Source organism: Aythya fuligula, chromosome 1, assembly GCF_009819795.1.
Source record: "Aythya fuligula isolate bAytFul2 chromosome 1, bAytFul2.pri, whole genome shotgun sequence".
In the NCBI taxonomy this organism is placed as follows: Eukaryota; Metazoa; Chordata; class Aves; order Anseriformes; family Anatidae; genus Aythya; species Aythya fuligula.
In genome coordinates this window covers 24,531,058-24,558,309 of record NC_045559.1, presented here as the reverse complement: position 1 = coordinate 24,558,309, position 27,252 = coordinate 24,531,058, and the positions used below count along the sequence as shown (strand labels likewise).

General features: G+C 39.3%; 1 protein-coding gene across 1 annotated transcript in view; it reads right to left on the bottom strand.

Annotated features, from left to right (window-relative positions):
* The window catches only part of FAM3C (FAM3 metabolism regulating signaling molecule C), a 30,613-nt gene extending 3,625 nt beyond the window's left edge, over positions 1-26,988 (bottom strand). Inside the window, exons 1-8 of the mRNA XM_032195720.1 lie at positions 26,887-26,988; positions 12,693-12,752; positions 10,031-10,135; positions 8,876-8,905; positions 8,566-8,689; positions 3,355-3,413; positions 1,963-2,013; positions 1,427-1,511 (exon numbers count right to left, since the gene is read on the bottom strand). Coding sequence (XP_032051611.1) covers positions 1,427-1,511; positions 1,963-2,013; positions 3,355-3,413; positions 8,566-8,689; positions 8,876-8,905; positions 10,031-10,135; positions 12,693-12,705 — 467 coding nt within the window. The 5' untranslated portion in view covers positions 12,706-12,752; positions 26,887-26,988. The remainder of the gene's footprint in view (positions 1-1,426; positions 1,512-1,962; positions 2,014-3,354; positions 3,414-8,565; positions 8,690-8,875; positions 8,906-10,030; positions 10,136-12,692; positions 12,753-26,886) is intronic.
* Positions 26,989-27,252: the final 264 nt, after the last annotated feature.

The window sequence follows — 27,252 nt, the reverse complement described above, 5'->3', positions numbered from 1 at the left end:
CTGAGATATAGTTACGTGACTCACCTTAACAAAAGTGATAAAAAAATGATTACTTAATTTACTTTGGAGGTTATTTGTACCACCCACGCTTCATGTTTCCACAGCATTGGTGCAGCTTATACTTAAATAAAACCCACAACCTCACAATACAATTTTTTTTTTTTAATCTTTTAAATGGGATTGTTCTTCATATTTTTAGTTGCTTCCAAGCACTGGCATTTATGATTAATATCAAGTTTCAATGGCATGGTTTGGGCTATTTTTGCAATATTACTAACGAGTACTTCCTGGCTATCAGAAAGAATGGGTCTTCCTTTTTAGCTTTGAAAAAACACCAGCTGAGACACGATTATTGAAACAAACTTACTGTACTTTCTAAATATTAAAGTACAACAACAGTTGGAGATCCAGCCTTGTGATAAAGAAACATTAAATAGCTTTCTTCTTCCCAAAGTAGTGAATCTACAGACCCTCTCCACCATTTACTGCAAATACCGCTCATTTCAAAGTCAGGATTTTGTCATCAGAAAGCTACTCCTACATCAGAAATAAGTTGTGGATAACAAATTGCATCAAAAGAGGAAAAAGAAAGAACATACAGAACCCATTAAAAAGTTAAATAAGTCTAAAACAGGAGGAAAAGAAAAAAAAATCATTATTTTTCACTACAAAAAGTAATCCTTTTGACAGTATGACTTAAATATGGAATAATTCTTTAGATCTGTATTGAAACCCCAATACAAATTTCTACAGTAATTTTACTACCTATTCCAGATGATCAAAGTTGAGAAGGTTGGAAGATACTGCTGAAAGAGTACTAAAACCTCTTATGATATGTCTATTGTCTAAATTGAACAGCTTGATAGTTGAACAGTTCCAAACTTTGAGGCCAACAAGCATGAGGCTCACACAGTAAAATCTCGGACCTCAAAACAGGAAGGGTACATGTAGACTTAGTAGCAATGGTCTGTGAACATTTTTAACTACCACACTCTGTCTTGGAGTTGTTCTGATAAAAGTGCTGGATGAAACAGACCAATTTCCATCAGAGGGTGTGTTCTCATAGCCATGTCCCATTTGCCCTACACTGTCTTCTTATTGCATCAACACCTTTTCTCTGAGGGGTTAAAAAAAATCAGCATTTATGATTTGCAGAAAACACTTGGGATATTTCTGCTCATATGCCTAATTTTATATTTTATTGTTTCTCTGTTGTTAGGAATCATGAAAGTATAGAAATAAATCTATGTAAATATCACATCGGGATCATTAAATGAATCAGCTGAAAACATAGTTTACAATCCCTTATCTTGCAAGAACAAAGCTTTATCAGAAGTGGTTGTGTGATAAAGAATTTTTTTTTTCCCAGGTATAAAACAGCATTTAAAATGTTAAGCAATATTAACTGCATAAATCTATGACATACTTGGTTGCACCATCATCATATGTTCCCATTAACACTATGGTTCCATCCTGGATGGACTTAAGAAATTCAATAAGTGGTGCCACATCTGGAAAGAGAACACAAAAAAACTCACATAAGCACCAATCATTAGATATATTATAATAACCTGCATTATCTATTTAATTTAGACATTGCTAAATTAATAATTATTATTATTTATAATTGTACATTTATAACAAGATCGTAAGTGTGAGGAAGATAAAATGCACAAGGAAGAACTCTCATTTTATATAAAGGGTTTCATCTATACTGTGTAAAGACATACCTGCTAGTGGGAACTACTCAGGAGAATGAGCAGGTGTGATTAAATGCACCATTCTCCTCTTCTCTCTCCCCATCCCCCTTTGTGTTTCTCTAAAGTGGCATTCTCCTCACAATTATAAAGGTTGAGGTCAAGCTTAAACCACCACAGCAAACGGAGCCTAGAGGGGTCACACACAAGCACATGCACACAGTCAGGTTGCTTCTCTCTAACCAGCTAGGATAACTGCACTTACCTCCTCCCCACATATCAAAGAATTTAGTGTCTAATGGTTCTCCTGTTTTACCTGAAGAAAAAGAAATACGTGGTTTAATGAAATAGCCAAAGGTACTTCACAGACAACATGCCCAATTCCTCTTAATGACTGTCAGAAAAAGTGCTGAAGACACTCTATAAATCAAGTACTTCTATCTTTCATGAAGATTTCTCCTTAAACACTACAGCCATTTGTGAAAAGCTAAGAGGGGGAAAAAAAGATAGAAGATGCAAACTGATTTTACTTCAAGTGAAACATAAAAAAACAACACAGAACACCCTCAAAAAAGAGCAATAAAGAAAATGCACTTAGCTTTTTTTTTTTAAAAAAAAAAAAAAAAAAGGTTCTTTTTGCCAAAAAAGAGTACAGTTATAGTTTGCTTTTAGTACCACATAGGAAGCAAGAAAGATCAAAATTACACTGCATGTTCTGCTACAAACTGGAATTTCTTAGCCCATGTAAACTTTTAGAATAAACAGAGAAGAAAGTGGGTATTGCATGTTCATCACCATTTTTACTGCGCTGTCTACAACGTCAGTATTTGATGGAATGTAGAGTTTTGTTTTTACTAGATACATCACATAAAATCTGTAAGACAAGAAGAAAGACTGGCAGCTATATAATATGGAACTGGGAGGTTTGTTTTTGAACAGACTGAGACAATTTAGGAGGGCAAAATAGGATTAAGTTAGTGTTGTTCAAATCATGCATTAGGTGATATAAACCTGAGTACAATCCAAAAATAACATGAATTTATATTGCTGTGAAATGACAAAGTACTATCTCGCTGCTACAAGAAATTGCTTCCTACATATAAAGGACAAAATTGTCAGTACTGACGTTCAGTTTAGCTTTCAAGCTGACACACAGGTAAATTTGTTAATGGAAGTTAAGAATCCTGAATATATAACATGGATGTATTTGGGAACAAGATCTCTATAAATGGAGTAATAGAATATACTGATTTCAAACTAGGAAATAATGAACTGTCTTTTTCATGTAGTAACACTGTTAAATAGGTTTCACTGAAAACAGTATGAGAAGAATTTGGTGTACAGAATTTTATTAGTGGTGGCAATATACAAATTCAAGAGACACACCATTAGAAAGTTATCTGATGTATCGCTAAAATAACGACAATGGAACTCCGCATTATTACACATTTTCAGAAACAAAAACGCTCTAAGTTTTTGTACTTTCAAACTGTATACTAACAAAAACATGTAAGTACCAAAATTTGGCATTATCTCAGTGTACATATGCTGAATACTGCCTCTTATCCTCCTCTTTGTATTTCATCATCCCTTAACAGGCCTTAAATTTCAGGAAGAATTTTAAAATGAAGACACTGCTCACTTAAACATCACTTACCATTGACCAAGGCCACATTTATTCCTCTGCCAACATTATTTTTAACTCCACTCATTAAACTGAAACAAAATAAACAATTTAATTTGTAATAGGACAATCTTTTGATATGTAGTATTTCAATTTTAAATAGGAACGATTAAATCATAAGGATGTGTATCTTAAAGACCATGTGCCCATGAGTACTTAAATGAAGCAAAGTCTCATACGTGCCTTTATGGAACCACTGAACTGAGAATGATAGATCTAATGTCCCTAATTGTACCCACTTAACTTGAAAAAAAAGATGATTAAATGCTCAAAGTATGTGTGTATTAAAAATGCCAACAAAAGTAAAGTGCTATCAGTGCAGTTAAGGAAATTCCTTGAAGTTAAGGAGCCTGAAACATGAAGAACAATTTGAGGGGCTTAGCACAGTCACGTAACCAACATTTTATGCTTTTTTTTAAACATAAGATGAACAAAATCGTTAATGAGTTTAAAAGTTACCTGAACCAAAGTATTTAAAATGAATACTGCAGCATCACAATACTAAACAAGAAAGTCAGTGTAGACAGGTTTCCAATGACAGATAAAAGTAAGTAAGTCCAAGGGAAATAGTCAATATATTGATGGGACTTTAAACAAAAAGTGACTATAATCTTGGAGTACCATTAGACATCCCAACAAAACCACCACAGTCTACGACAACAATTACTTGGCCAAACTCAGAGCAGAAAAGGAGCTCAGAAAGTACAGAGACACTGTGAAATGGCAGCTGTTCAGAGCTGTAAAGAAGAGCTAATGGGAATGTTAAGACTGTTAGCTACAGTGCCTTGGACCATGGTGAGGGTACCACTCCAGTGAGAGGAAGCTCACAGATGATCTCATTATTTTTCACTGGCACTGTATGAAGATCTCTGTTCTACCTACAGGCCCTAAATATTCCAGCAGTTCCACTTTGAAGCTAGGACTAAAAACATTAACATAAGCAAGGAGAAACAGGAATAAGGATTAAAACCCTATGAGGACAGTTAAGAAATCTTCAGCTCAGATTTAAGAAAGCATTTCAGCATAAGCATACTGGAGCATATCTCATCAATTCCAAACACACTCTAACAAATGTGTTAATTCCTTCCTGACCAGGGCTGCTTTGACTTCCCTAGCTCACTCTAAGAAGGGGCTGGCAAGCTTGTACAACCCTTCTATCTTCAAAACTTTTTTCAGGTAACTTCTTCTGTGGCCACATGATTTTCAGGTCATGTCTGAGCAACGATTCAATGTTTCACAAGGACTGCATGCTTGCACACACCACTGCAACATCCCATACTTATTCATTACTCATCCCATACTAATTTGTTACTCACCCCATACTAATTTGTTACTCATGAGCTAGCAACAAGAAATGCTCTGTTACAAAGATGATGATAGAACCTTCCTCTCTGATGGTGTCCGTTGCACTTAGGATGAAGATACAAGCCAAAATTTAGATTAAATTCATACAGACAACACCGTATCTGGGACAGACTCAGTATCAGCGATTTCAGAGAGGCAGTGAATGCCCACTAGTTAATGGCAACTCTTTGTATGGTGACTTCAGTTTTATAGTAGTAGTAATCGGAGATGTGTGATTAGAAGAGGACTTGTAATTTTCTTCTAAAATATGGAATTCAGTTTTGGTCAGTAGGGAGTTACGGAAGCGTTTTAGCCACTGGAAGTCCATTACTTCTGTGATCACGTCATTTTCACATCATGTCTAGGCATCAATTCTAAGCAACAGAAACATATGGCAAATAGACTGAAAAGAAATAACAAAACAAAACCAGTGAAGTTCTGAACGCATTCCTTTGGTCATAGAAGATGGACTTTAATTTACCAAAAAGACTAAGAACTTCATTTAGTTTTTAACTACAATTCTCAGTAAATAAACACAAGTCAAAAAACTTCCAATACTGGGTTAATTAGGCACTGAAAAACCACACACACCTAACAGCTATGATGGACTTCAGATACCAAAAAAATCCTGCAAATATGAATACCAGAAGTAAAATAATTATTAATGGTGGATGCTGTAAGATCCTGCTATATGGCTACTGCAGCACAAACATGGAACTGGCTTCTTTACAGAAGAAAAACTGCATGGAGAAGTTGCTAGTAAAGCAACTCTATAACTCTTTAACTCTATTGCTCCTTTTAAACCCATCACATAGCAACCACAATATTTTACAATACTTTGACAATGACTGCAGGATATATTTTTTTAGTTTGTATTATGTCCTTCCAATACAGAAAAACAAGACCACAACTGAACATCTACAGAGCAGAGCTCCCACCACAGTCCAAAATATCTATACAATACAAAGGAAACACTGAGCACTTAAACGCACTCCCAATTACACTAGCTTGTGTAATGACACCCTTGTTTAATACAGAGCAAAAACCTATGCTGTAAACATTACAAACAATTTATGAAACCTTGTTCCTGCTTCTGTGTCTTGGAAGCACAAGGAAGAATATCAAGAAAAATTCAGCAATCCCGACTTAACCAGAAAAAGGCGTTTTGCAGGATTGTCAAAAACATCACTACAAAAAGAGCTACTAAAAATAAAGTAAGTCCCTTCACAGTTCTGAGACACTGCTTTACACACCTGAGATAGCTTGTGTGCTGTCACAAATACTAGTGGGTGTAATGTGAATGCTTTCTCACAGGAGGGCAGTAGTTTACCAGTTTTAGAATTCTTCCGAAAACTCACAATCAAGAAATGATGTCAGCTTTTGAACGAGAAGTCAAATGTATTATGAACAAAGGAGAAGATAATATAAAATTAATCAATCCTGCTGACAGACACTTCAATAGACTTCAAAAATCCTCCTCAGAAGGAATTAGCAAAGGTTTTTGCCAATTGAAACAGAACTTAAGACCCCAATAGTAACGCAGTAAGTTGTGCACTAATATTAAAAGAATAGAGGATTTCTTGACAGTCGCTATTTTTCATCACTTGCTTCAACGAAATATTCATATTGTTGTTCATGTCCCCCCCAAAAAATCTCTCCTTAGTTAACCAGTAAGCAAGACACTTAAAAAGCCTACAGTCCTGATGTTAAAATACTACTTGCAGTCTCATAACTTTTCATCAGTGAATCACCCTAAATCTTTGCAGATATTAAGCTTCCTAGCAACCAGGCTGAGATGCTGGCAAATTTTGGAACATGAACAAAAAAAATCTCTCTGCAGGGAGACTGGATAAGATTTTCCAAGGCTGTAAAAGGAATGAATGCTACGAATGAAGAGAACCAAGCAGCTAGAAATAGTTTTTTAGATCACATAAAAATATTTCTTTAATTTTATTTTAATTAGAGAATAAAGTGATGAAAGTGATGGAAAATATAATCCAATACTTACAGATTTTACAGACCTAAACACTAACTGATCGCTTATCCTATTTATGAGTTTTGCTGTTCACAGAAATGTTGCCATTTGCTCTAGAATTAGTGCTTACTGCTGTATGTGCTATCTGTACCACCCTGTACTTACATAGCATGGGCTGAGAAACAGCTAAACTGGGGTAGTTTAAATGTAGATGGAAGGCAAAGGCTGATTATTAAAAAAAAAAATGTATTTATTACTTCTGACAATGCTAACAGCATGTCTTTTCTGCCACATGACATTCAAAATTGAGTGGATAGATTATATCATACAAAATGGCATGCTGTGGGTGACAATGAGCAGTAGCAATCTAAGAGCAAAGAAACAGAGTCTAAAAATAAACATTAATATTCTAGTTATAAGGATTACCCAAAGTTATTCAGTTGAATACTCTAGACATAATATTGTTAACAATACTGTGTTGAAAATACTGTTATTAGAAATACGGGGCTTGAATAATTTTTCAAACAGTTCCTTTCTTCAACGAGGCTAAGTGCCAGGTCCTGCACCTGTGGCACAACAACCCCATGCAGTGGAACAGGCCTGGGGAAGAGTGACTGGAAAGTTGCCTGGCAGAGTAGGACCTGGGGGTGCTGCTCGACAGCCAGCTGAACATGGGCCAGCAGCATGCCCAGGTGGTCAACCAAGGCCAACAGCATGCTGGCCTGCATCAGAAATGCCAGCAGGACCAGGGAAGTGACTTAGCTCTGGTGAGATCATATCTTGAGTACTGTGTTCTGCGTTGGGCCACTCACTACAAGAAGGATATTGAGTTGTTTAAGTGTGTGCACAGAAGAACAACGAAGCTGGTGAAGGAAGTAGAAAGCAAAGACTTATGAGGAGTGGGCTGAGGGAACTGTGGTTCTTTAGTCTGGAGAAGAGGAGGCCAGGGGGAGACCTCATCACTCCCTGCAACTACTTGAAAAGAGGCTGTAGTGAGGAGGATGTCGGTCTTTTTTTCAGCTGACAAACAATACAACACAAGGAAACAGTCACAAGTTCCACCAGAGGAGGTTTGGATTAGACATTAGAAAGAATTTCTTCAGGGAAAGGGTTGTCAAGCATTAGAATAAGATGTCCAGGGAAGTGGCAGATTTCCCATCCCTGGAGGTACTTAAGAGAAACGTGAACATGGCACTACAGTACATGGTTTAGTGATGGGCTTGGTTGTTCAGGTTGATGGTTGGATTAGAGGTTGAAAAAGACCTTCAACATCGTAAATGATTCCAATTCATTTCACAGTTCAATTTTTCAGTTTAATTAATCATGCTGATGGTAACTAACTACAAATCTTTAAAACATTTTTTCCTTTTGAAGAAATGTGGTAAAGAAAAGTTGAAAATATGTTCTGTCTCCAGTACAACATAACCAGATAATTTAAAAGATGACTTGCAAAAGACAATCCACAGCAGTTTTAGCTGATTACATTCAATTAGAAGTACAAAGAGTAATTACTTAAAAAGACAGTTGTGTACTGAATTACAATTACAGACACAAGAACAAGTTACTTGGAGGCAACACTATATCTGACTGCATGAAGTCTCACTACTCCAACAGTCTCTAAACCTAAAATAAACGGTTAGCTATCTTGCATGTATTAAAATTGCATATATTTCAGCATTTACTGCAGAGTATTAAATGTGTTTCATCAGAGATTATACTTCGTTATAACTTAATTTTTTCATGTGGTCATACTGTAGGCAAAACAAGATCTGCAAAGAATCACTTAAATCAACGATTTTGTGCACAGAACAATCCAAGGCAAAGGTTGAAAGAGGTATTTTAAGACAACAGGTAAAAGTACTTACACATTATCTTCTACACAAATTTTAGGTCCAACTACATTTGCTGCTCCACTTGCCATTTTGAACGCAAAATGCTTTTCAGGACAAGCTTTAGAGATCCCACATTTGTATCTTGGAGGTTTTGTGGCTTTCAAAAGAAAATAAAACAGGATTTTAGAGAAAATCAGGAATTTAGGAAAATCAGGGAAAGAGGAAAATTACTTTCTGATTGCATTTGAAGTGTAATTAAGACTTTCCAAACTGAAAATTCAACATTCTTTCTACTATTAGTGAAAGCAAGTCACAGCAGTAACACATGCACATGAATACTCACAGCGTGCAGCTGCATCCAATGCTGATCTAGCTGAAATGCAAAAGAAAGTTTTACAAGATGTTACTATTAAAATGTCATCTGCTATAAAATATCCTATAAATTTAAAACCTTTCAATGCTTCTATAAAAATAGATTGGTTGAAATGAAGTATCAAATACATATGAAAACTATGTTACAATATAAAAAACATTAATCTTTACATGGTAGAAAAATGAAAATAGTCAGGGAACACATTTAGAAGATCTATCTTAATTTATGGATTGCTGATTAAAATAAAAAAAAAAAAAAAAAAACAGAGATAAAAACTCAGAACAACCAGGAATCTGTGGAGGGTGGGTGCTGAAGTGAAAATAATTCCTGTCTTACAACAGTATTTGAGCCTTTCAAAATAAGTGCTACAAATCAGAACCTTCACAAGGATGTGATTCCTTTCATTCAACCCTGTAATTCTGCAGTTTAGGTGTATTTGAACCCTATTTTTCATGACTCCCTTTCTCAGGATGGGAAAGGACAGCACACATATCTACAGTTCATCTGTAATACGTAATGACACCTCTCTTCAGTAATTATTAATGATGCCACTGGTGACCGGTTCAGATGTATGACCACACTGCAGTAAGCTGAGTTATACAGCATGAACCCTATCCATGTGCCCAAACTGAAAAGTCCCTTTCAAGATAAAGTTGGTTCAAAACAAATACCCTTAATTTTACATCATCTAAGCTGGTAATTATTTTCTGCACAGAACTCAGCACATCTGAAATGTTTTGATTATTGCACATGGCAGTGTAACTACACAAACAAAAAAATCCCACCCAAAGCACGGAATTTTAAAGTGCATAAGCAACAGAAAGGCAGAGTGCAGAATTCCCGAGACATCATTCAAGTCACAGAGTTTACAAACCCAGACTGTGACTGTAATTACCAGCAAGAAAAAAAAAAAAAAAAGCGGTAAAAATGTGTGCATACTTGGAAGGTGAGAGAATCAAACTGATTAATGAAGTAGGTTAAATATTTCATATGGACAATAGTATTAAAATACTCAAAATTCGTAAGAGCTTAATTCAAGCCTACAGTAAAAGAATATGCTATTCTTGATTACGGCTCAAATAACTATTAACAGATGGTTGCAGAAAACAGGGACTTATCACTTACCAAATATGTGTCCTAAGTTTGCTTCCATTTTTATTTCCAACACTTGAGATATGACATAAAATGTCAATAAAAATATTGCTACAACTACCACCAACTTCGCAGCACCTATTCAGAAGTGGAGAAAAAAACAGTTTTTAAAAGAATTATCTGTAAATGACAATAATAAGTTTATCAAAATCAACTACATGTGAAATTTGTATAGTGTGACATCAAGACGAATTCAGAAACACAATGAGGAATTGTGGACTCACCAAACAGTAATCTGCACAAAAAACAACATTGTGATGTAAAATGCAACTGAGCCACTTCACCAGGTTGCTACACCAGACGTACCCTGCTCTCAGCCATGAAAACTCACCTTGTTCTTTCTCCAATCTTCACGCCTCTCTGACATCACGGTTTACCAACACACCTCAGCAGCCAGGAGAAACCACATACTTTTCTGTGGAAACCCAGCTTAACAAGATGAACTTAGCTGATTTTAGTGGCTGCTGTCCAAGTGGGAAGTCCTGCCCTCTCCATCGCACTTCCCTGTTCTTAGCCCTGTGTTTGCTTCTCACTGTTCACGAATACTCCCTTTCTTTTTTCCCCCCTCAGATTGAGATACCTCAGTTTTAACAAATAAACCAGAGTGAGGGATTAGGAATCTGCTGATATAACATAGCTTGTCTCCCTTGGTCAGTCAGGCCTGAGCATTACGTAAAAATAACAATAAAAAAAAAAATTACAGGCCTTCGACAAGAGTTAGAAAACTTTAATGATCTTAAAAAGTAATAAAAAGCAGTTCCTCACCCCTGCCCCTTTTAATATGTTATGGTCTCAGATGGCTTGAAATTTTAACAAGCTTAACTTACTCCAGTGCTGAGCAGTCAAGCCACCTCCAAGAAAAAGAGCTGGAAGAACACAACCACAGCGATTTAAATCTGAAATGGAACCCTGCCATTTTCTAACATCATTTTCAATATATTTAAAAAAAATCTGTTCTTAGATTCTTGTAAATTAATGACTGTCAGACATGTTAGGTGAGGAAGTGTCTGCTTTATCTCACCTTCCTGTCTCACCTCAGTATGTCAAACTGTTTGAAAGAAGCAATACTACGGCACACTTTTTTCTCAGATGGCCATCCAAATAAACTGTTCAGAAAAAAAAAATGCACTCCTGCAATCTTAGATGAGGCTGTTCAGAAAAATTTAAAATAGACAGATTACTCAGCCTTCAGAAGGATGAAAGTTGTTAATCAATCCTTCCAAAGGCTAAAAAAGACAGAAGAAGAAAAAGACTTTGCTTGCAGTTTGGACTTCCTCTCCCACTTCACATGTGTGAATTTATACATACTACTATGTTGGAAAACACAGATAGAAACTTAATTTAAAAACATTACACTGAAGCTCCAAAGATAAATGCATTTGAAGGGAAACAGATGATTGGAACATAAATTAAGAAGTGGAAAAGAAAGGGCTTCAAAGCAACATTTGCTCAAAAAGACAAGATGGTACCAGATTTTGGAATGAGTCACATAGCAAGTGGTAATTGAAAAGCCTGAGGTTTCAGTACATGGTAGGCGAGATGAACAAGTACTCGGTATGAGTATTAACCTTCCTCTCCATCTATAGTCTGACCCTTCCAACTGAATTTTAAGTGCTCCCTTTAAGTGGGAGGTAAGAAATCTCCTTGAATATTCTTGTAGTATTTGAACCAAAACAAACCTGTTTGCTACAGGTTACACATTCTATATGAACCATCATAACTTTGTCTGTAGGTTTTAGTGACAAAAGTAGTTAGCTGGAAGACAAGAAGAGGTTGGGGAAAGTCAACCATCTTCCAGGTGATTTGGCAGTCTTCTAAAAATCACAGCATTCTCCCAGTTCTTTATCAGCTTTGCTTTAACAGGTTGCTCACAGTTATACTTACTGATATTCTGTAAGTACACTGAGTAACAACAACCTTAAAAATCAGGACTAGTTTAATTCATCAATAACATTAACATGCAACCCTCTTGGAAAAGAGGATGTCACTGTTTCCTAGGAAAGCCAAAAGGTGATCCTTCTGCAACACAACCACCACTACCACTTTTGATTAAAGTGCAGTGCATCAGAATGCAAATCCTGCTCAACTGCCACACAGATGTAGCAGGCTATTCTACTGCAAGAAAGTGTCTAAAATAATATTTTCTTATAGTATTATTTTTTAATAACAGCTGTACCTTCTGTCAAGTCAAATCAGCTTCTCAAACACTGTACTGAAGTAACACCTCTACTAAAGGCTTTTTATAGCTTTCAACCTCCTCATCGCCATTCAGGAAGCCACTACGTTGTAGAGGTGCATGGAACTTTTTGTTGCAGCGTGGGACAGAGAAGAAATTGCATAAGCCATCAACTGACCATTTCCTTGCTCCTTCATCATCTTACAGTTAGCAGCCAAGTTAGATCACATCACGATATCTTAAACTGTCACTGCGGATCAGCTGAAGGAAGTGTTGTAACCAGCTGTTTGCTTTTAAACTATCACAAATTCCAAAACAGGTTCCGGTCAAATAGAATAGCAATGCTTGTTCTGCCAATTATGCTTATTTTAAAACCTTATATTATCATCACAACTTGTTACTGCTGTCTACAGCTTGTTTCACAACTGACAGAAGTCCGATTTCAGCACGCATGCTTACCTGCTATTCTCATTTTTAATCTTCAGCCAGGAAATGATACTAATGCATTCAAAAAGCCACCTATGGGGGGAAAAAAAAAGCACACCATTGCAATTACAGCCAAATTAGCACTTTTATGATGAGTTAACTATAAAAACAGTGTGGATTTTCTAACCAGTAGTGATGATTGCACAATATAGTTACATCTTCACACTAACAGTAAAGAAGATTCATGATGGATCTCTGATGTATCACTTTCATTTGTTACTCCATGAAACAAGCCATCTTAAAACCATTACTTTCATTTCATCAAATCAAAAAGCCAGCAATTGATCTGCATTGCTCCAAAATCCTATTGACTTTTTGATGTTAAGTTGCTATTTGGTAACCTAACATAACAAACCATATTAGAGAAAAGATATAAGCACTTGGTTCTTTGGGATAAGGCATTCAATGGAACTGCAAGACCCACGTATTACAGAAATGCAGTAACACATCTGTCATTCACAGCAGCATCCAGGAGATTCACGTTATGGCTAACGGTGGCAGAAGCAACAATGCTAGAATTGACTATTTCAGGGTAAGCTAAAAATCATTGCCTAGAAGCAAAAGCCACGTAAGTACTCAAAAGTTTCTTGTTAGAAGAGCTTGCCACCGCATGAAGTCAAAGATGCCACAGCCTACATGGGCTCTCCTCAAAGACTACCACCACCCCCTCTACCTTCTCAGCATCCCTTGGGCTCTGCCTACAATAGTGCTGCTGCTCTCTGGGTGATAACACTGTCCTCAGCCACACTAGGCCCAAACCTCACTGAGCTGGGGCATCTTCTGTGCCAAGCCTCCCCTTACTCCTGATTTGAGAAGCACAAAGCAAAGCAGCTGACCGCTGGGCACCCACGGTGCTGACGTGGTATCTGAGCAAAGCACGTATGGCGAACACCGTATGGTCTTGTGGTCTGTCACGGTAGCCTACCACAGGGCCATTAGAGACACTGCAATTCCTTTTACAATATTTAGATAGTTTAAGCATGTAAACATTTATTTTTTAATGAACCAAAGTGAGATTTTGGTTGGAAGCAGAACAGATCAGGTAGCATACACCATCTCCTCTGTTATTATGATCATAAGCAAGGAGAGCTCTCGGTTACTTTCAGAAATCCATGAGGCATTCAGAAATGGAACACTCTGTAATAGTAATCTGTTTCTGAATTTGCATTTTCACAGAATCACAGAATTTCTAGGTTGGAAGAGACCTCAAGATCATCGAGTCCAACCTCTGACCTAACGCTAGCAGTCCCCACTAAACCATATCCCTAAGCTCTACATCTAAACGTCTTTTAAAGACCTCCAGGGATGGTGACTCCACCACTTCCCTGGGCAGCCTGTTCCAGTGCCTCACAACCCTTTCAGTGAAGAAGTTCTTCCTAACATCCAACCTAAAACTTCCCTGGCGCAACTTAAGCCCATTCCCCCTCGTCCTGTCACCAGGCATGTGGGAGAACAGACCAACCCCCACCTCACTACAGCCTCCCTTGAGGTACCTATAGAGAGCGATAAGGTCGCCCCTGAGCCTCCTCTTATCCAGGCTGAACAAGCCCAGCTCCCTCAGCCGCTCCTCGTAGGACTTGTTCTCCAGGCCCCTCACCAGCTTCGTCGCCCTTCTCTGGACTTGTTCGTGCACCTCGATGTCCTTCTTGTAGTGAGGGGCCCAAAACTGAACACAGTACTCGAGGTGCGGCCTCACCAGAGCCGAGTACAGGGGGACGATCACCTCCCTAGCCCTGCTGGTCACACTGTTCCTGATACAAGCCAGGATGCCGTTGGCCTTCTTGGCCACCAGAGCACACTGCTGGCTCATATTCAGCCGACTATCAACCAATACTTCTAGGTCCTTCTCTGCCAGGCAGCTTTCCAACCACTCCTCTCCCAGCCTGTTGATCTGCTTGGAGTTATTGCACCCCAGGTGCAGGACCCAGCACCTGGCCTTGTTGAACTTCAGACAGTCAACCTCAGCCCATGGGTCCAGCCTATCCAGATCAGTCCAGATCATTTTACTGCATAAGTGATTGCACTTACTGCAGTAAAAAACTATTGGCATTCACTGATGACGCTGCATCACCTACACTAAGGCTGAACTTGAAAACATGTAAGAAATCATCACTTTAATTGCAGTAGCTGTCCCACACCCACCTATCACAAAACCTGCAGCATCCCTAATGCTCTGTGCTCCTATATCGTGATTCTGAATACCATCAAAAATACTATCTTTAGAAATTATTTGAAACATGAACAAAAAGTCAGAAAACACAAATCATTTGAGAAGATCATCAAAACCAAATGCAGTAGTTCTCAGAGTCTATGCCAGGGAGGAAAACCTGATATTATACAAACACAGGAGGGAAAAAGCAAACAAACAAACAAACAAGAGATCAAGTATAGAAATATTTATATTCCATGAGAATTTGAAAAATAAGTATCAATGTAAAAACTGAAGAGCAGACAAGCGTCTTTGAATACTAAGGTTATACAAGGGAAATTTCATAGCATACTATGGACGCAGTATATCCATTTTATTTATGCCCACATATATTCTATATTCTACAACCACTGAATCTTCTTCCAGTGGAAGACTTATTGTATAAAAAGGTATTAAAGGACCATGACTGGGCATTTTACATATGATATACAATGCCTTACTTCTATAGGCCTGCACAAGCAGAACCCACAACATTCATCTTGCTTCCATTTCTGCAGTGATGTTACACTGTTAGGGAAACGCCTTCAAGCAACAAGACAAATGATTAAAATCAGGGCCCAACTGATATTAGAAACTCATTTAAAAGTTCACATACAGAACTCTTCTAAGTTCTCTTCTCTTCTCCCCACCCCCCCCAAAAAAAAAAAAAAAAAAAAAAAAAAAAAAAAAAAGAACTAGACTCAGATGCACAGAACCAGCAGCAACAACATTCTTTCAAATGCTTTAGAAATTAGCTTAAAATCCCACCACCACCAAAACAGACTAAAATAAACTAAAAAGCATCACCACTGTTTTTGTCCTCTTTGACAAAACATCCCAATCAAGCAAGGACTGTAGAATTACAACCAAAATATCTTGCGGCCTTACAAACATCTGATAATGTAAGTAACCGCTTCATTACTATGTTAACAGGATTTATTTCTGCTGGGCAGCCAACAGGGCCCTTATTTACCATGTTTAGCACCCAGGAGGTGCAGCCTACACGAGGATGCACAGGCGGGTGAGTAAAGCAGACCCCTTTACAGAAGAGAGAGACAGGGGAGCACCATGAAACAGGCAACAGAAGGGATCAACAGCTCTATAAATGGGGGTTTGGGGATGCACTGTAGTGCACGACTGTGAAACGTGGAATTTGTTTTTCTTCAGATTTTCCTCAGTGCAGAACTCATCAGTCCATCAGGCAAGGTACAAAACTGGGATGGTGGAAAGATACCAATAAATCCCTCACATGCGGTACCGAGTTTCCTGAAATAAAAAGGTATCTGCAGAAGAACGTAAAACCAGTGCTTTCAGATGCTGGTTTTTCTCTGCTTCATGAGAAAGGAAGTTATTATTTCCCAGGGTGGTGTATTGGAGTAAGGGGTAAAAACTACAAGTTTACATCTACCATCCAGGTGTCCCAACAGAATAAACTCTAGTTATAAATGGCACAGTCACATCTCTGTACTTGGCACTCACCCACAAGATGGGCACCACTGTGATTTTCCTATATTCCACTAAATTTCTAATATTCGTACTTTATCAAAAGGAATCCCGTGCAACTTGTAATGGTGCCAGACGAATACGCTGTCCTCTTCCTATGATCCCACTCAGCACTAACGGTGCAGATGTGTCTTCTCTTCACAACAAACACATCTGTTGAAGACTTTTTCCTCCTGTAAGGTCTAGATGACATTACACTTCAGCCAAAACCAGGCAGTCAGCACAGCTATGAGGATAAGAATCCAGCATGTAAAGGTGAAATATTGAACGGTACAAAACATGAGGGGTATGCTTTGTTACTTAAAGTGATGCAAAATTTCTCTCTGAACTGACAGAGTATGATGTGCTCACTGAAAAAAAGTAGCAGAGAAACAGCAACTGGGCAGGAAGTTGGTTCTGCCGTATCTGCGAGTTTAGAAACCTCTTCCTTCAGCACAGAGCAGCACATGGCTAACTCAACCCCTCTAGAGTAGGAACAAGAAGATAGCTCACTGAACTGGAGAAGCCAAGAACTTACAGGTTATAAACATTTTCTGAATGCCGGCATTTCGTTGACCAGCTCGCTGCATGGAGCTGCGCGTCCATCCATGCAGAAGAGAGCTATTTATTCTGGCTGCAAAGTACTAGGGAGTGGGTTTGTGGAAAGACAGTTGGGAGCTGAGGTTACTGGTTGCTTTTTTCTCCTCCACACCCATCCTTGTGGATTGCACTTTGACCCACGGCAGGGGCAGTTTCCAGATGTTGTGATTTCCAGTGCCAAAGCCTTCCCAAGCAGCAAACTCTACGGCAGCAAAAAAAAGCCAGACAAAGCTTGACATAACGGAAGAAACAAACATGAAACAGCAGCTTACAGAAAAAAGGAAGAGAGAAAAGCGCCTTCTCCAATTTCATTTTATTTTACCACTCACTCGGTTTCAGCCTTCAGTGGATTTCTGGTTTGCTGCTCCACTGCTTGATTAACTTGGGTGGGGATGACAGACACAACGCAAATCTGATGAGCTCAGAATATGTATCAACTTAGCTACTGCATACGTGCTTTTATATAAGAATGCTAGCTTTGGTCAGTGGAGCAGCAGATAGCTGTTTTCAGAAGTAACACACCTCTCTTGAGGAAAGTCTGCCAGATACTCCACACGTGGAGGTTACAATATAACTTCATTTAGGAAAACGATCAGCTTACATTCCTGCCAAACAAATTGTCATTGTGCTTTATTAGCTGATATACAGTTTCCAACATGCAAATTGGATTCTTTCTGTGTTCATGTATTAGATATGGTAATCATATCAAGCAAGCTGTTTGCTTCCAAGAATCAGGGTGTAAGAGGAAACAGTGTCAAGTACAGCAGTCGTTAAAATACGAACAAACACATAGAGGCACGCTGACAACACTGAATGAAGTCCAGGTTTCTGTACTGAGATGAATTCAGTTCAGTCTGGTCAATTCTTTATCAGCCCTGCTCAATGCTCTTGCCCAGAGACAAGTGCTGTGGAGCGCATGATGCAGGGTACATTTGTGCACAGCCTCTGCCCTACTTACTGTGTTTTAAAGCTTTGGCCACTTGCAGTCTACTGCTGTTTTTAAGTCTTTGTTGTTGTTGTTGTTTTTTTGCTTTGTTTGTTTTTTAAACAGGATTGCAATAAATGTTCTTTATGAATAATACGAAACAAATCAGTCTACTTCATTCCCATTTCTATTAGCAATTTGATAACGGGTGTAGATAATATTTATGAAAGACACAAGAAAACAGAGATGAGAAGCAAGAATTTAGAAGGTCATGATAATTTTGAATTCTGAGCATAGTTGATTAGAAGAAGGTCCAAATAAATCAGCAGTGGTATTTAACAAACCAGAAAGCACAATTCAAAACGGACATCAAGTGCAACTAAAGAGGCAGCAGTAAAGAAAAGGATCTGAGGGAATATAGCAGCTAATATTAGGGTCTATGATGTGGGACTGCTGCAAAAACGGAACTGCTCGTTGCGAACCGCACCAGTAGGACTGCTGTGTGCTAAACAAAAAGCAATTATTGTGCTGTGCCTACGTGCCATCTAGACTTTTCGTTGAGACCCCGTATGTATTTTTGTCTAAATTTATCTTAAAGCATAATCCCCAAATGGCAGAGTCTAGATAACCATTACGTGACCTAAATAAAACAACTAAAGGGCTAAAAGAATTGGGTTTGCTTTGCAAGGAAGCATGACAGCGAAGAGAGGAACACTGAACAGGCACCCTTGTCTCTTACCACCAAGGTAGAATTTAAAAACTGTTTTAAAAGATGCTGAGATGGACTGTATTCTTAATATCCACCCACTGCTGTCTGCCTAATTGTAGACAAAATGATTAAAAAAAAGTCCTAACTACAAGGAAGAACAAGGAAAAGAAGATTGTGAATCATCAGAGAACTCCAGAGAACTGAGAGAAAGGCTTCCATAACCGAGGTAGTCCACGAGGCGCGAGTTAATGTCCCATTCACTATCACCCCCATATTTCTATCCGCTTATATGCAAATCTGCACACAGATTTAAGTAATACTAAATGTGTATCAGCTTGAGATGCTTTGAATTAAATTCAGATGGATTTTTTCTCTCCCCTAAGCAGTACTTAGAAGATTGTAAATTTTTGAAAATGGTCAAATAACATTATCCCTCTTTTTATCTACTACATCTGTCAATACGCAGAGCATTACCAAGCATATCTCAATGCTATCTATAGTGTTACCAAGTACACTGAATGACAATTAGATAAGCTTTCAAAATTGATTAGTACTACAGAAAAAAAAAAAAAAAAAAAAAAAAAAAAAAAACACGCTTGGGTAGTTTTTGTTTCTGAGCCACAACTAGATTAGGGTAGTGTTTGCTTTCTGCAGCACACACCGCCTTCCTCAGCACTCAGCAGAGGCACGTCTTTTCTGCCAGAAAAAATAGAAGAAAGCCATTTTACTTTTTCATACCTGGCAAAATTCAACCAGTGAAACAATGCTTTGTTTAATCCAGCCTCTGTTAATAGGTATTTCAGTCTGCTGTCTTCAAGCAGTTCTGAACGGTGGTGGTTTTCTACCCAAAATTACACAGTGATTTACACAGTGAATCTGATATTTCAGGGATAGCGTTAGCTATTCTTATCTGAGCCCTGGTTTTAAACCAGTGGTTGAGCCAACCTGAATTATACGCCGTGAACCAAACAGCTGAGACTGTAGAAATCATTCCAAGTCTAAATTGGAGAAGGAATCCAAGCTTCTAGTATAAGTTGTATTTAAGTACAAGATGCATTTCCTTACCAAGATGATTGCTTATCCTTCTGCTAGAATAAGGACAGCTTTTCTGCCACCTTCACAAAATTAAATGAATTTGAAACTGAACTTAGAGCACTGAGTGGCAGACATTGAAAAGCATTATATCTTCAATAAGTAACTACTAAGTTTCAATTTTACTGTATAATCATGCACCATTTGTGTCTTCTGATAACACAATCTCTGTTCTGAGGTGTTTTTTGTTTTTTTTTTTTTTGTTTTTTGTTTTTTTTTTTTTTTTCCCCTACAGTCACTCCTACATTCATAGGAGTGCTTCATGATTATGGCAGAACTCCACACTGGCAAAAGGTTTGTCTACACAGAACACCTTCTGGACTTGTGGATTAATATATTTTTTCTCCTTAGAGACAAAAATTATCACAAAGTGCAGTTACGTACAAAAATATTAACTTCTCCTACAAAAAAAAAAAAAAAAGACACCGTCTTAATTGTATTCTTCCATGTACGTGTAAGATTCAATTTGGTATTCAGAAAACACTGAATTAGACCCAAAATGTTTGGTTGTTAAAACAAGATTTTACTTTACTTCTGCCAACAGCAAATGAAACCCAGACAAGTTTAGCACATGAAGCCAGAACTTACTCCAAAGTTAAAAACAGGACATGCAGAAGTAGCAGACTTACCTATGTTGCGAATACTGGTGTGTGGTTTCACTTCTAAGAATGGAAATACACATGAGAAGAAACGTGACTCTGCGGGAGTGTTTTGATACCTGATGTGCAAAACAAACACTTCCTAAAGGAGGTGCCAAATTACTGACCATGCACGCTTCTTCTGCTAGTGGCATCAATGCAGTACTTCCATCTTAGGCAATGCACAAACCTCAAATCTCAAACAGAAAAAAATCTCCTGAACCCTGGGAAGCCTAAGATAAAAGTACTAAGGCACTCTTCGCACTAAGTATGAAACTCAACCCATGTTCCTCTTGAAATTAAAAGAACCTCATAAAACAATCTGTTTCCAGAGCACTAAGAACTGACTATTCTCAAACTGTACTTTGAAGTCTCTTCTCAAATATTACACAAAATTTACTGGGCTATATATATATTTGGTTTTAGTTATGGCCCCTAAAAGCCATACTGTTTAAACACAAGAAAGTCAACTGTCCCTGAGCTGCTTCTCTTCATTAAAGAGAATATTAGCTCTTGTATTTCAAAGGGTTAGATAAAATTACATAGAGAAATTCAGATAAAGTTGTCATGGACAAACTGCTGAGCCTCACTCACTTCCTTTCAAACTTCACCCCAGAGAAGTGCGTAAATCTCAGGAGTTAAAAGAGAGAAGGTGAATTTTAACATTTTCTTCTCTCAAATGAGAAACACACTATTTTGTAACTGAAAAACTGCTGCAATTGCCATTTCAAAAGTCCCAAACTACTGATTTATTGCTTTTGTTAGCTTTGTTTGTTGTTGTTGTTGTTGCTGTTTTTATATATAAAAAAAAATCACTACCTTGACTTCATAAGACAACAACATTGGTACAATCTTTCCACAACTGCGATGAGGAAATAAAACTTAGCAATGCTTCTGTCAGATCACCAGGTCTCACTGGAGACAACATGTTGCCATAACACAGTAGATATTTCAAATGTATGGCTTTCACATCTTCCTTTCAATTAAAAAAAAATAAATGTATATGTACATATCTCAAGCCTTTTGTCAGAATTCTGCCATGTAGGGGGACTCTCAACAGAACTTCCATACAGAAAGGTTATGGGTCTGAAAAAAAATTCTCATACAAATGAATACTATGAGTTGATTTAACCACACAAGACTGCCACAGAAATGCATCTGAGGCTATGGTTACAGCACAACACTTCATGCTGGGGCCTGTTTTGAACAGAGCTACCAAGAAAGCAGAACAGAAAAGGAACATTATAAATACTTCCTCTATAGGTCCAAATTTACTGCAGAATGACTGTCTGCTCCTCCACGTTAGTATTCTCCCAAGCACACCCAATTCTAGACCGTAACTTTAAGATGCCAGAATGATATCATCATCTTATGGGCGAGATTCATATACTGCACAGAATACCACAACGACCTCACCATGGAGCTGCACATCGACGCTGCAGACAGAGCCCTACAGGGAGCTCCTAAATATTTCACGAGGCAGTCAGCACCAAGGGTAATGACAGCAGCAAGGGACACTACCACAATGCTGCTGACACAAGAAAAGAGAAAAAAAAAAAAAAAAAAAAAAAAAAAAAAAAAGATACTACTAATCATTTCAGCTCCTTTAACAAAAGGTCAGCATGATCTGAGGAGGCTGGATGTTGGGGAAGAGTTTTAACCTTTGCTCAGTAGAAAACTGGGATGTGTCTGAGGAAAGCACCCCAAGGTGACTGCCACGGCCCTGAGTGCTGACGGTATCTCTCCCTACTCTTCCTCAACGGGATAAATAAACCCCTGCTCCACCATGGAGCCCCTTCTCATCCTCTCACCTGCCAGGTAAGGCTGCACTAGCTTTGGCCCGTTGCCACTGGTTGAGGGGAGCACCCTGCAGAGAAAGCGTCAGGTGTGGGCTCTGGGGAGAAGGTGCAGCACAGTAGGGCTAACATGCAGAGGGGTTACAGCAGACCTACAGGCCCCACATGGTGGTATCTCGTATGGGAGATGCCTGACTGCTGCCAGTGACACAGCCTCCAACCTGCCCCTGCACGGCATGCTTAGAGCCACAGTACTCCTGTAGTACAGGTGAGCCCTTGCTGCTGGTCCATATTAGCACTGAACAGACCACCACTTGTGAAAGATGAGGTGGAACACGCTTAAAAACGAGAGGAAGTCAGTTGTTTGGTCCCTTATAGCTCCATACTGGCTCGCTTCTTCCTGTTCAAGATACAAAGAGACAGCAAGAAATACTACAGACTAAGGGACTAGAACAAGGGTCCATGACCTAGATCCTGACTGGGTGAAAGCTTCCACCTACCAGTACCAAGCACACAAGCCATAGGTGAAATGAATTAATTTCACATAAAAATAAATCTAAGGGAACTGTACTCTTTTTACATGATATATACACTGTGTATTTTAATACTTAGTCATCAACAGGTGCACACCACACAATCAGATTCAACAAGGTCATCATCTACGCTTTGAGATTTTAAAATCTAAGGATCATCATCGTAGCTTTGAGCAATATGGGAAAAGGCGAAGTTATGTTGGATAGGAATTACCGCATGCTGTCAATTTCTCCAAAGGTGATAACATGAAATAAACATTAGCTCCTTTGAGGAAGACTATGCCTAGAGGACAGAAAGGTGCTTACCACTCACTGTGAGCCCCTATACACAGCTTACACAGAGATGTTGATATGAAGTCCCTGTATGCTGTAATAACCCTCTGGAATGCAGTGTTGTAAAAGAAATTCTCTAAACACCTCTCTGGAACATACTATTATAAAAGAAGTTCTCCAATTATTACAAAAACTCCTGTAATAAACTTCTGCTTGAAATGACTCAAAAGCAGTTTCAAAAGCATTCAGGTTTCACTGACGTTCAGCTGAGCAACAAACAAACTAAAAGCCACAGCAGCTTCCTGAACTACCTCACCTGGTACTTGCAAAAATATTGAACTGATCTGAAAGCAGAAATAAATGTCTGGGAGCAGGTCAGAAGCTGTCTAATGGCAGTAGTACTGGCTTACACCAGCTTAAATGTTTGTGAAATGATGACAGGTATCTGATGATATCAAACAGATTAAGAAAAAAGCCTTTGCTGCTAGCAGATCATTTCTCTCTCATTGAATATAAAAAAAAAAAACAAAACAACAACTGTTGAGAGGGTGGGAGAAGGTACGGAAGTTAACCAGCCACAACAAGAGGGTGTCTTACAAATAGAAAGGAAAACTGTAAATGTCACCTATGCTAATTAAGACTTTAACTGGACTCTCATGACATTCTCATGAGAACTACTGTGCTTTTGTACATATAAACACACTCTGCAACTTTCTCTCATTAAAACTGACTCAGCAGCTCTGTGGACTAAATGCAAGAGAGTTTGCTCCAGCGACTCCCTCTGTCCTGGTAGTCCTTCAAAGCTGCTTCACTCTTCCATACCCTCTTGGCACTGAACTCCAACAAGAGTTGGATAAAACTAAGTTGCAGTTCTGTCTGCAAATGAAGATACCAATTAGTTTTGTATGACAGAAATATGGTGCTAGATATTAGGAGTAAAATTCCCCAAATTGTACTTATTGATAGCTCATTGTGAGAACTTAAGTGTGACTGAATTTCAATAAACCTGGGTAAATCAGTATTCAATATCGGCATTAATAACCTGGACTACTGAATAGTGTTATGCTTTTTAAATTTGTAGATAACATTAAGTCACAGGGAGATGCAAAAAAAAAAAAAAAAAAAAAAAAAAAAAAACAAACAAAAAAAACAATAAATGAATAAAGGGCAGAATTAAAGACACAAGTTATGCAAAACAAGACTTATTTACTTCAAGAAAAAATAAATCTAAGTACTCCCAGTATCCATATACCATTAAGAAAACCATGATGAGGCTCTGCTTGGATTCATGGTTAGACACAACTTTTTAGAAGATGAAGCTGGAAGCCAGGAGCACCAAAACATTGATTGTAAATGTCTGAACATCCATCCAAGTTGAAAGTTCTGTTACTGAAGAAACAAGGTTTCAAGCACCACTAGCAGTTTAAAGTTACTTCCTCCTCTCCACTACCACGTCACTAGGCCTCAGGTCTGAATAGTACTACAAAGCACAAAAATATAAGAAATAAATTGGGTTCAGCTGTCAAGATGCTACAGACCCACTCATCATTTCTCCAGCCCCAGTCATGTCATTTCGCTCACTAAGGAGGAAGAAAGCTAACCTAGTAAAAAGAGAATTAATGTATTTCAACCAGTTTAGCAGACAACTTTTTGGAGTGGTAGGGAGCAGAATACAGCAGCAACAGGTTGTTAGATTTACCTAGCCATCTCACAAAGTAAGACAGCAAGATTCTTGACATTATCGCTGATTACATTTTTCCTAAAGTAAACCTGAGAATTTATGAAGTCTTGGATTCAGATAAATATGATACTTCCCTGCAAGATCCTTCAAAACGACAAAACAACCAAAATAATTCCGGTGCTGCTGACAGCAAAATGATTGTCACAGGGTCATACAGCAGGCCACTGGCAGAGAAAACATGCAGCTTTACAATAATTATACCTTAAATCCTAAACTTCCTTAACAGATTTTTGTGGAAAAAAATGAACAGACATATCACTTCTGTTAGAGCTTACAGAAATACTGATCACTGATGTAAGCAGTAAGACTTGCAGTCCTTACACTCATGCATCAGCTGAATTCACTGGGGCTGCAGATTTAAAAAGCAGAATTTACACAGAATATGAATAGCAACTTCTGCTTCAATAACTTGAATTTTAAGGAGAAAATTATCCATTATCCACTAGGATATCCATTTAAAGAGAAAATTATCTCCTTATCCACTAGGGATTCATCTTACAGACACCTAATTTTAGGCTACAAGAAAACCTGTAAGCAAACTGGTATTTTTGCAACTTACACAGTACCAATCTGTTTTGTGCTTTTACAAAAAAAAAAAAATCCATCTTCCATATATTATGCTAATGTTCTGAATAAAACCACAAACAAATTATCCAGTAGTAACCGCTCACTTTTTAAGCATTAGCTTGCCAGAGTTCCATTAAATTTAAACTTTCTATATTGTCACTCTTTTCTTAAAGCACTGAGAAAATTATCTTTAAATGTAGAGCTTCTATGCCCTAAATCACTCAGGCCGCACCTAGAGAGGCAAGACAGTAATTTGTGGGCACTGTGAGTCCACTTCATTATTTCACTCTATATTCTGCACTCTTCCTGGGTGACAGGCTCAGGGCTGTTGGAAACAGAATGGCCTGCAACAAACCAGGCTTCTCCTCCATCCTTAAGTGATTAGATGTTATTACACAACAATACTAAGCTATTAACTTGTTCAGAGTCTGTATCAGGCTTAAAGCAAGTTACAAAACTTGTTTCGCACACAGACAACCATGCAAGCCAAGAGATCAAGAAGATCTCTTCCTACTGGACAGAACTGCTCTCTGGCTGGCACGGGAGGGGGTGTGTGCTAGTGAGGTTAACTTGTACTTTGAGCACCTTCAAAGGCTTTAAGAAAAGGAAACTGTGCACAGGCGTTAACCAGATGTTTCTGTAGTGTTCTTTCTTCCTAAATGATTCTATTATTAGGATTTAAAAAAAAAAAAAGCATTAGAAGGATCTGTCAGCTATGTTCAGCCACAAAGAACCACTGTGGGTTCTAAGCCTGCGTGGAGTTACGGGGCACACAAAATGCTACAAAGAATGACTTAATGTATATATTTATTAATATATGTATAAACAGTACATTATATAAATATATGTAATATTAAAATACGGGTATTTCACATAAGTCAGGAGTTATTACACTATCACTTAGCCCCTTTTAAATGTGAGAAAATAGAAAAAGAAGGGAGGGGAGTTACTCAGCCTGTCAGCCGCTCAGCAAAAACATGACCAAAGGTACGACAGCATTTACCTACCGAATATGTGTAAGACAACTGTGTTCTTTGCCTACTTTAAAACCTCAGAAGCCAGAAACGAAAGGAATACAGTCTTCCCTCTGCCAACCTGGTCAGTCTGTGCCTGATTCCTGTAACGCTGCACGTTAACCGAGAGCTGAGCCTTGCAGCTCATCTGCCAACAAAGTCCACGGCGCGATACTCGAAGGGAGAAAAGAAAAAAGAGAAAAGCGACACCTTCACACGGCGTTATTTCCACGGGAGGCTGCCCCGCCGAGACACAGCAGCGCCGAGCCCAGGCACCGCGGCTCGGTGCCGGCTCCGAGCCCCCAGTACGGGGCTGAGGGCGGCCGCCAGCGCTGTCACCGTGTCCCGCAGCGACACACACGGCGCTGCCACAGCGGCGACAAGCCCCGAGTCCGGCGGTCCCGCGAGGGGAGGCAGGGAAGGAGGAGAGCGGGGAGCGAAGCAGCCCGGAGCCACGGAGCCGGCAGGGGACGCAGCGCGGAGAGGACGGGGGAAGGGGGCAGGGAGGCTCCGCCAAAGTTGCACTAACGGGGGAAGCGGGCGAGCTACCGGGACCACCGCCGCGCCGCGCCGCGCCTCGCACAGCCCCGCGGAGGACGCGGGCCCCTACCTGGGCTGGGCGGCCACGGCCACGTCGCGCAGCCTCTCCCCGGTCCCGCTCAGCGGCCGCGCCGCGCAGGCTGCCCCGGCCCGCCCGCCGGCGACGGAGCAGGAAGCCGAGCGCCGCCGCCGCTGCACAGGCTGAGGCTGAGGAAGACGCCGAGGCGTCGCGCCCGCCCCCTGCCGGTGGCGGACTGGGGCCGCATGGCACCGCCCCACTGCCGCGCCCCAGGACCGAGAGGGGCAGGTGGTTTGGGAAGCGAGGTGCTGCCCGTCAGGGGGCGAGGCTGACCGTCCCCACAAGCCCTGCAGACTGTCCCTACAAGCACTGCTGCCCGTCCCCACAGGGCAGGCTCCTGCGGCAGCCCAGAAAGGT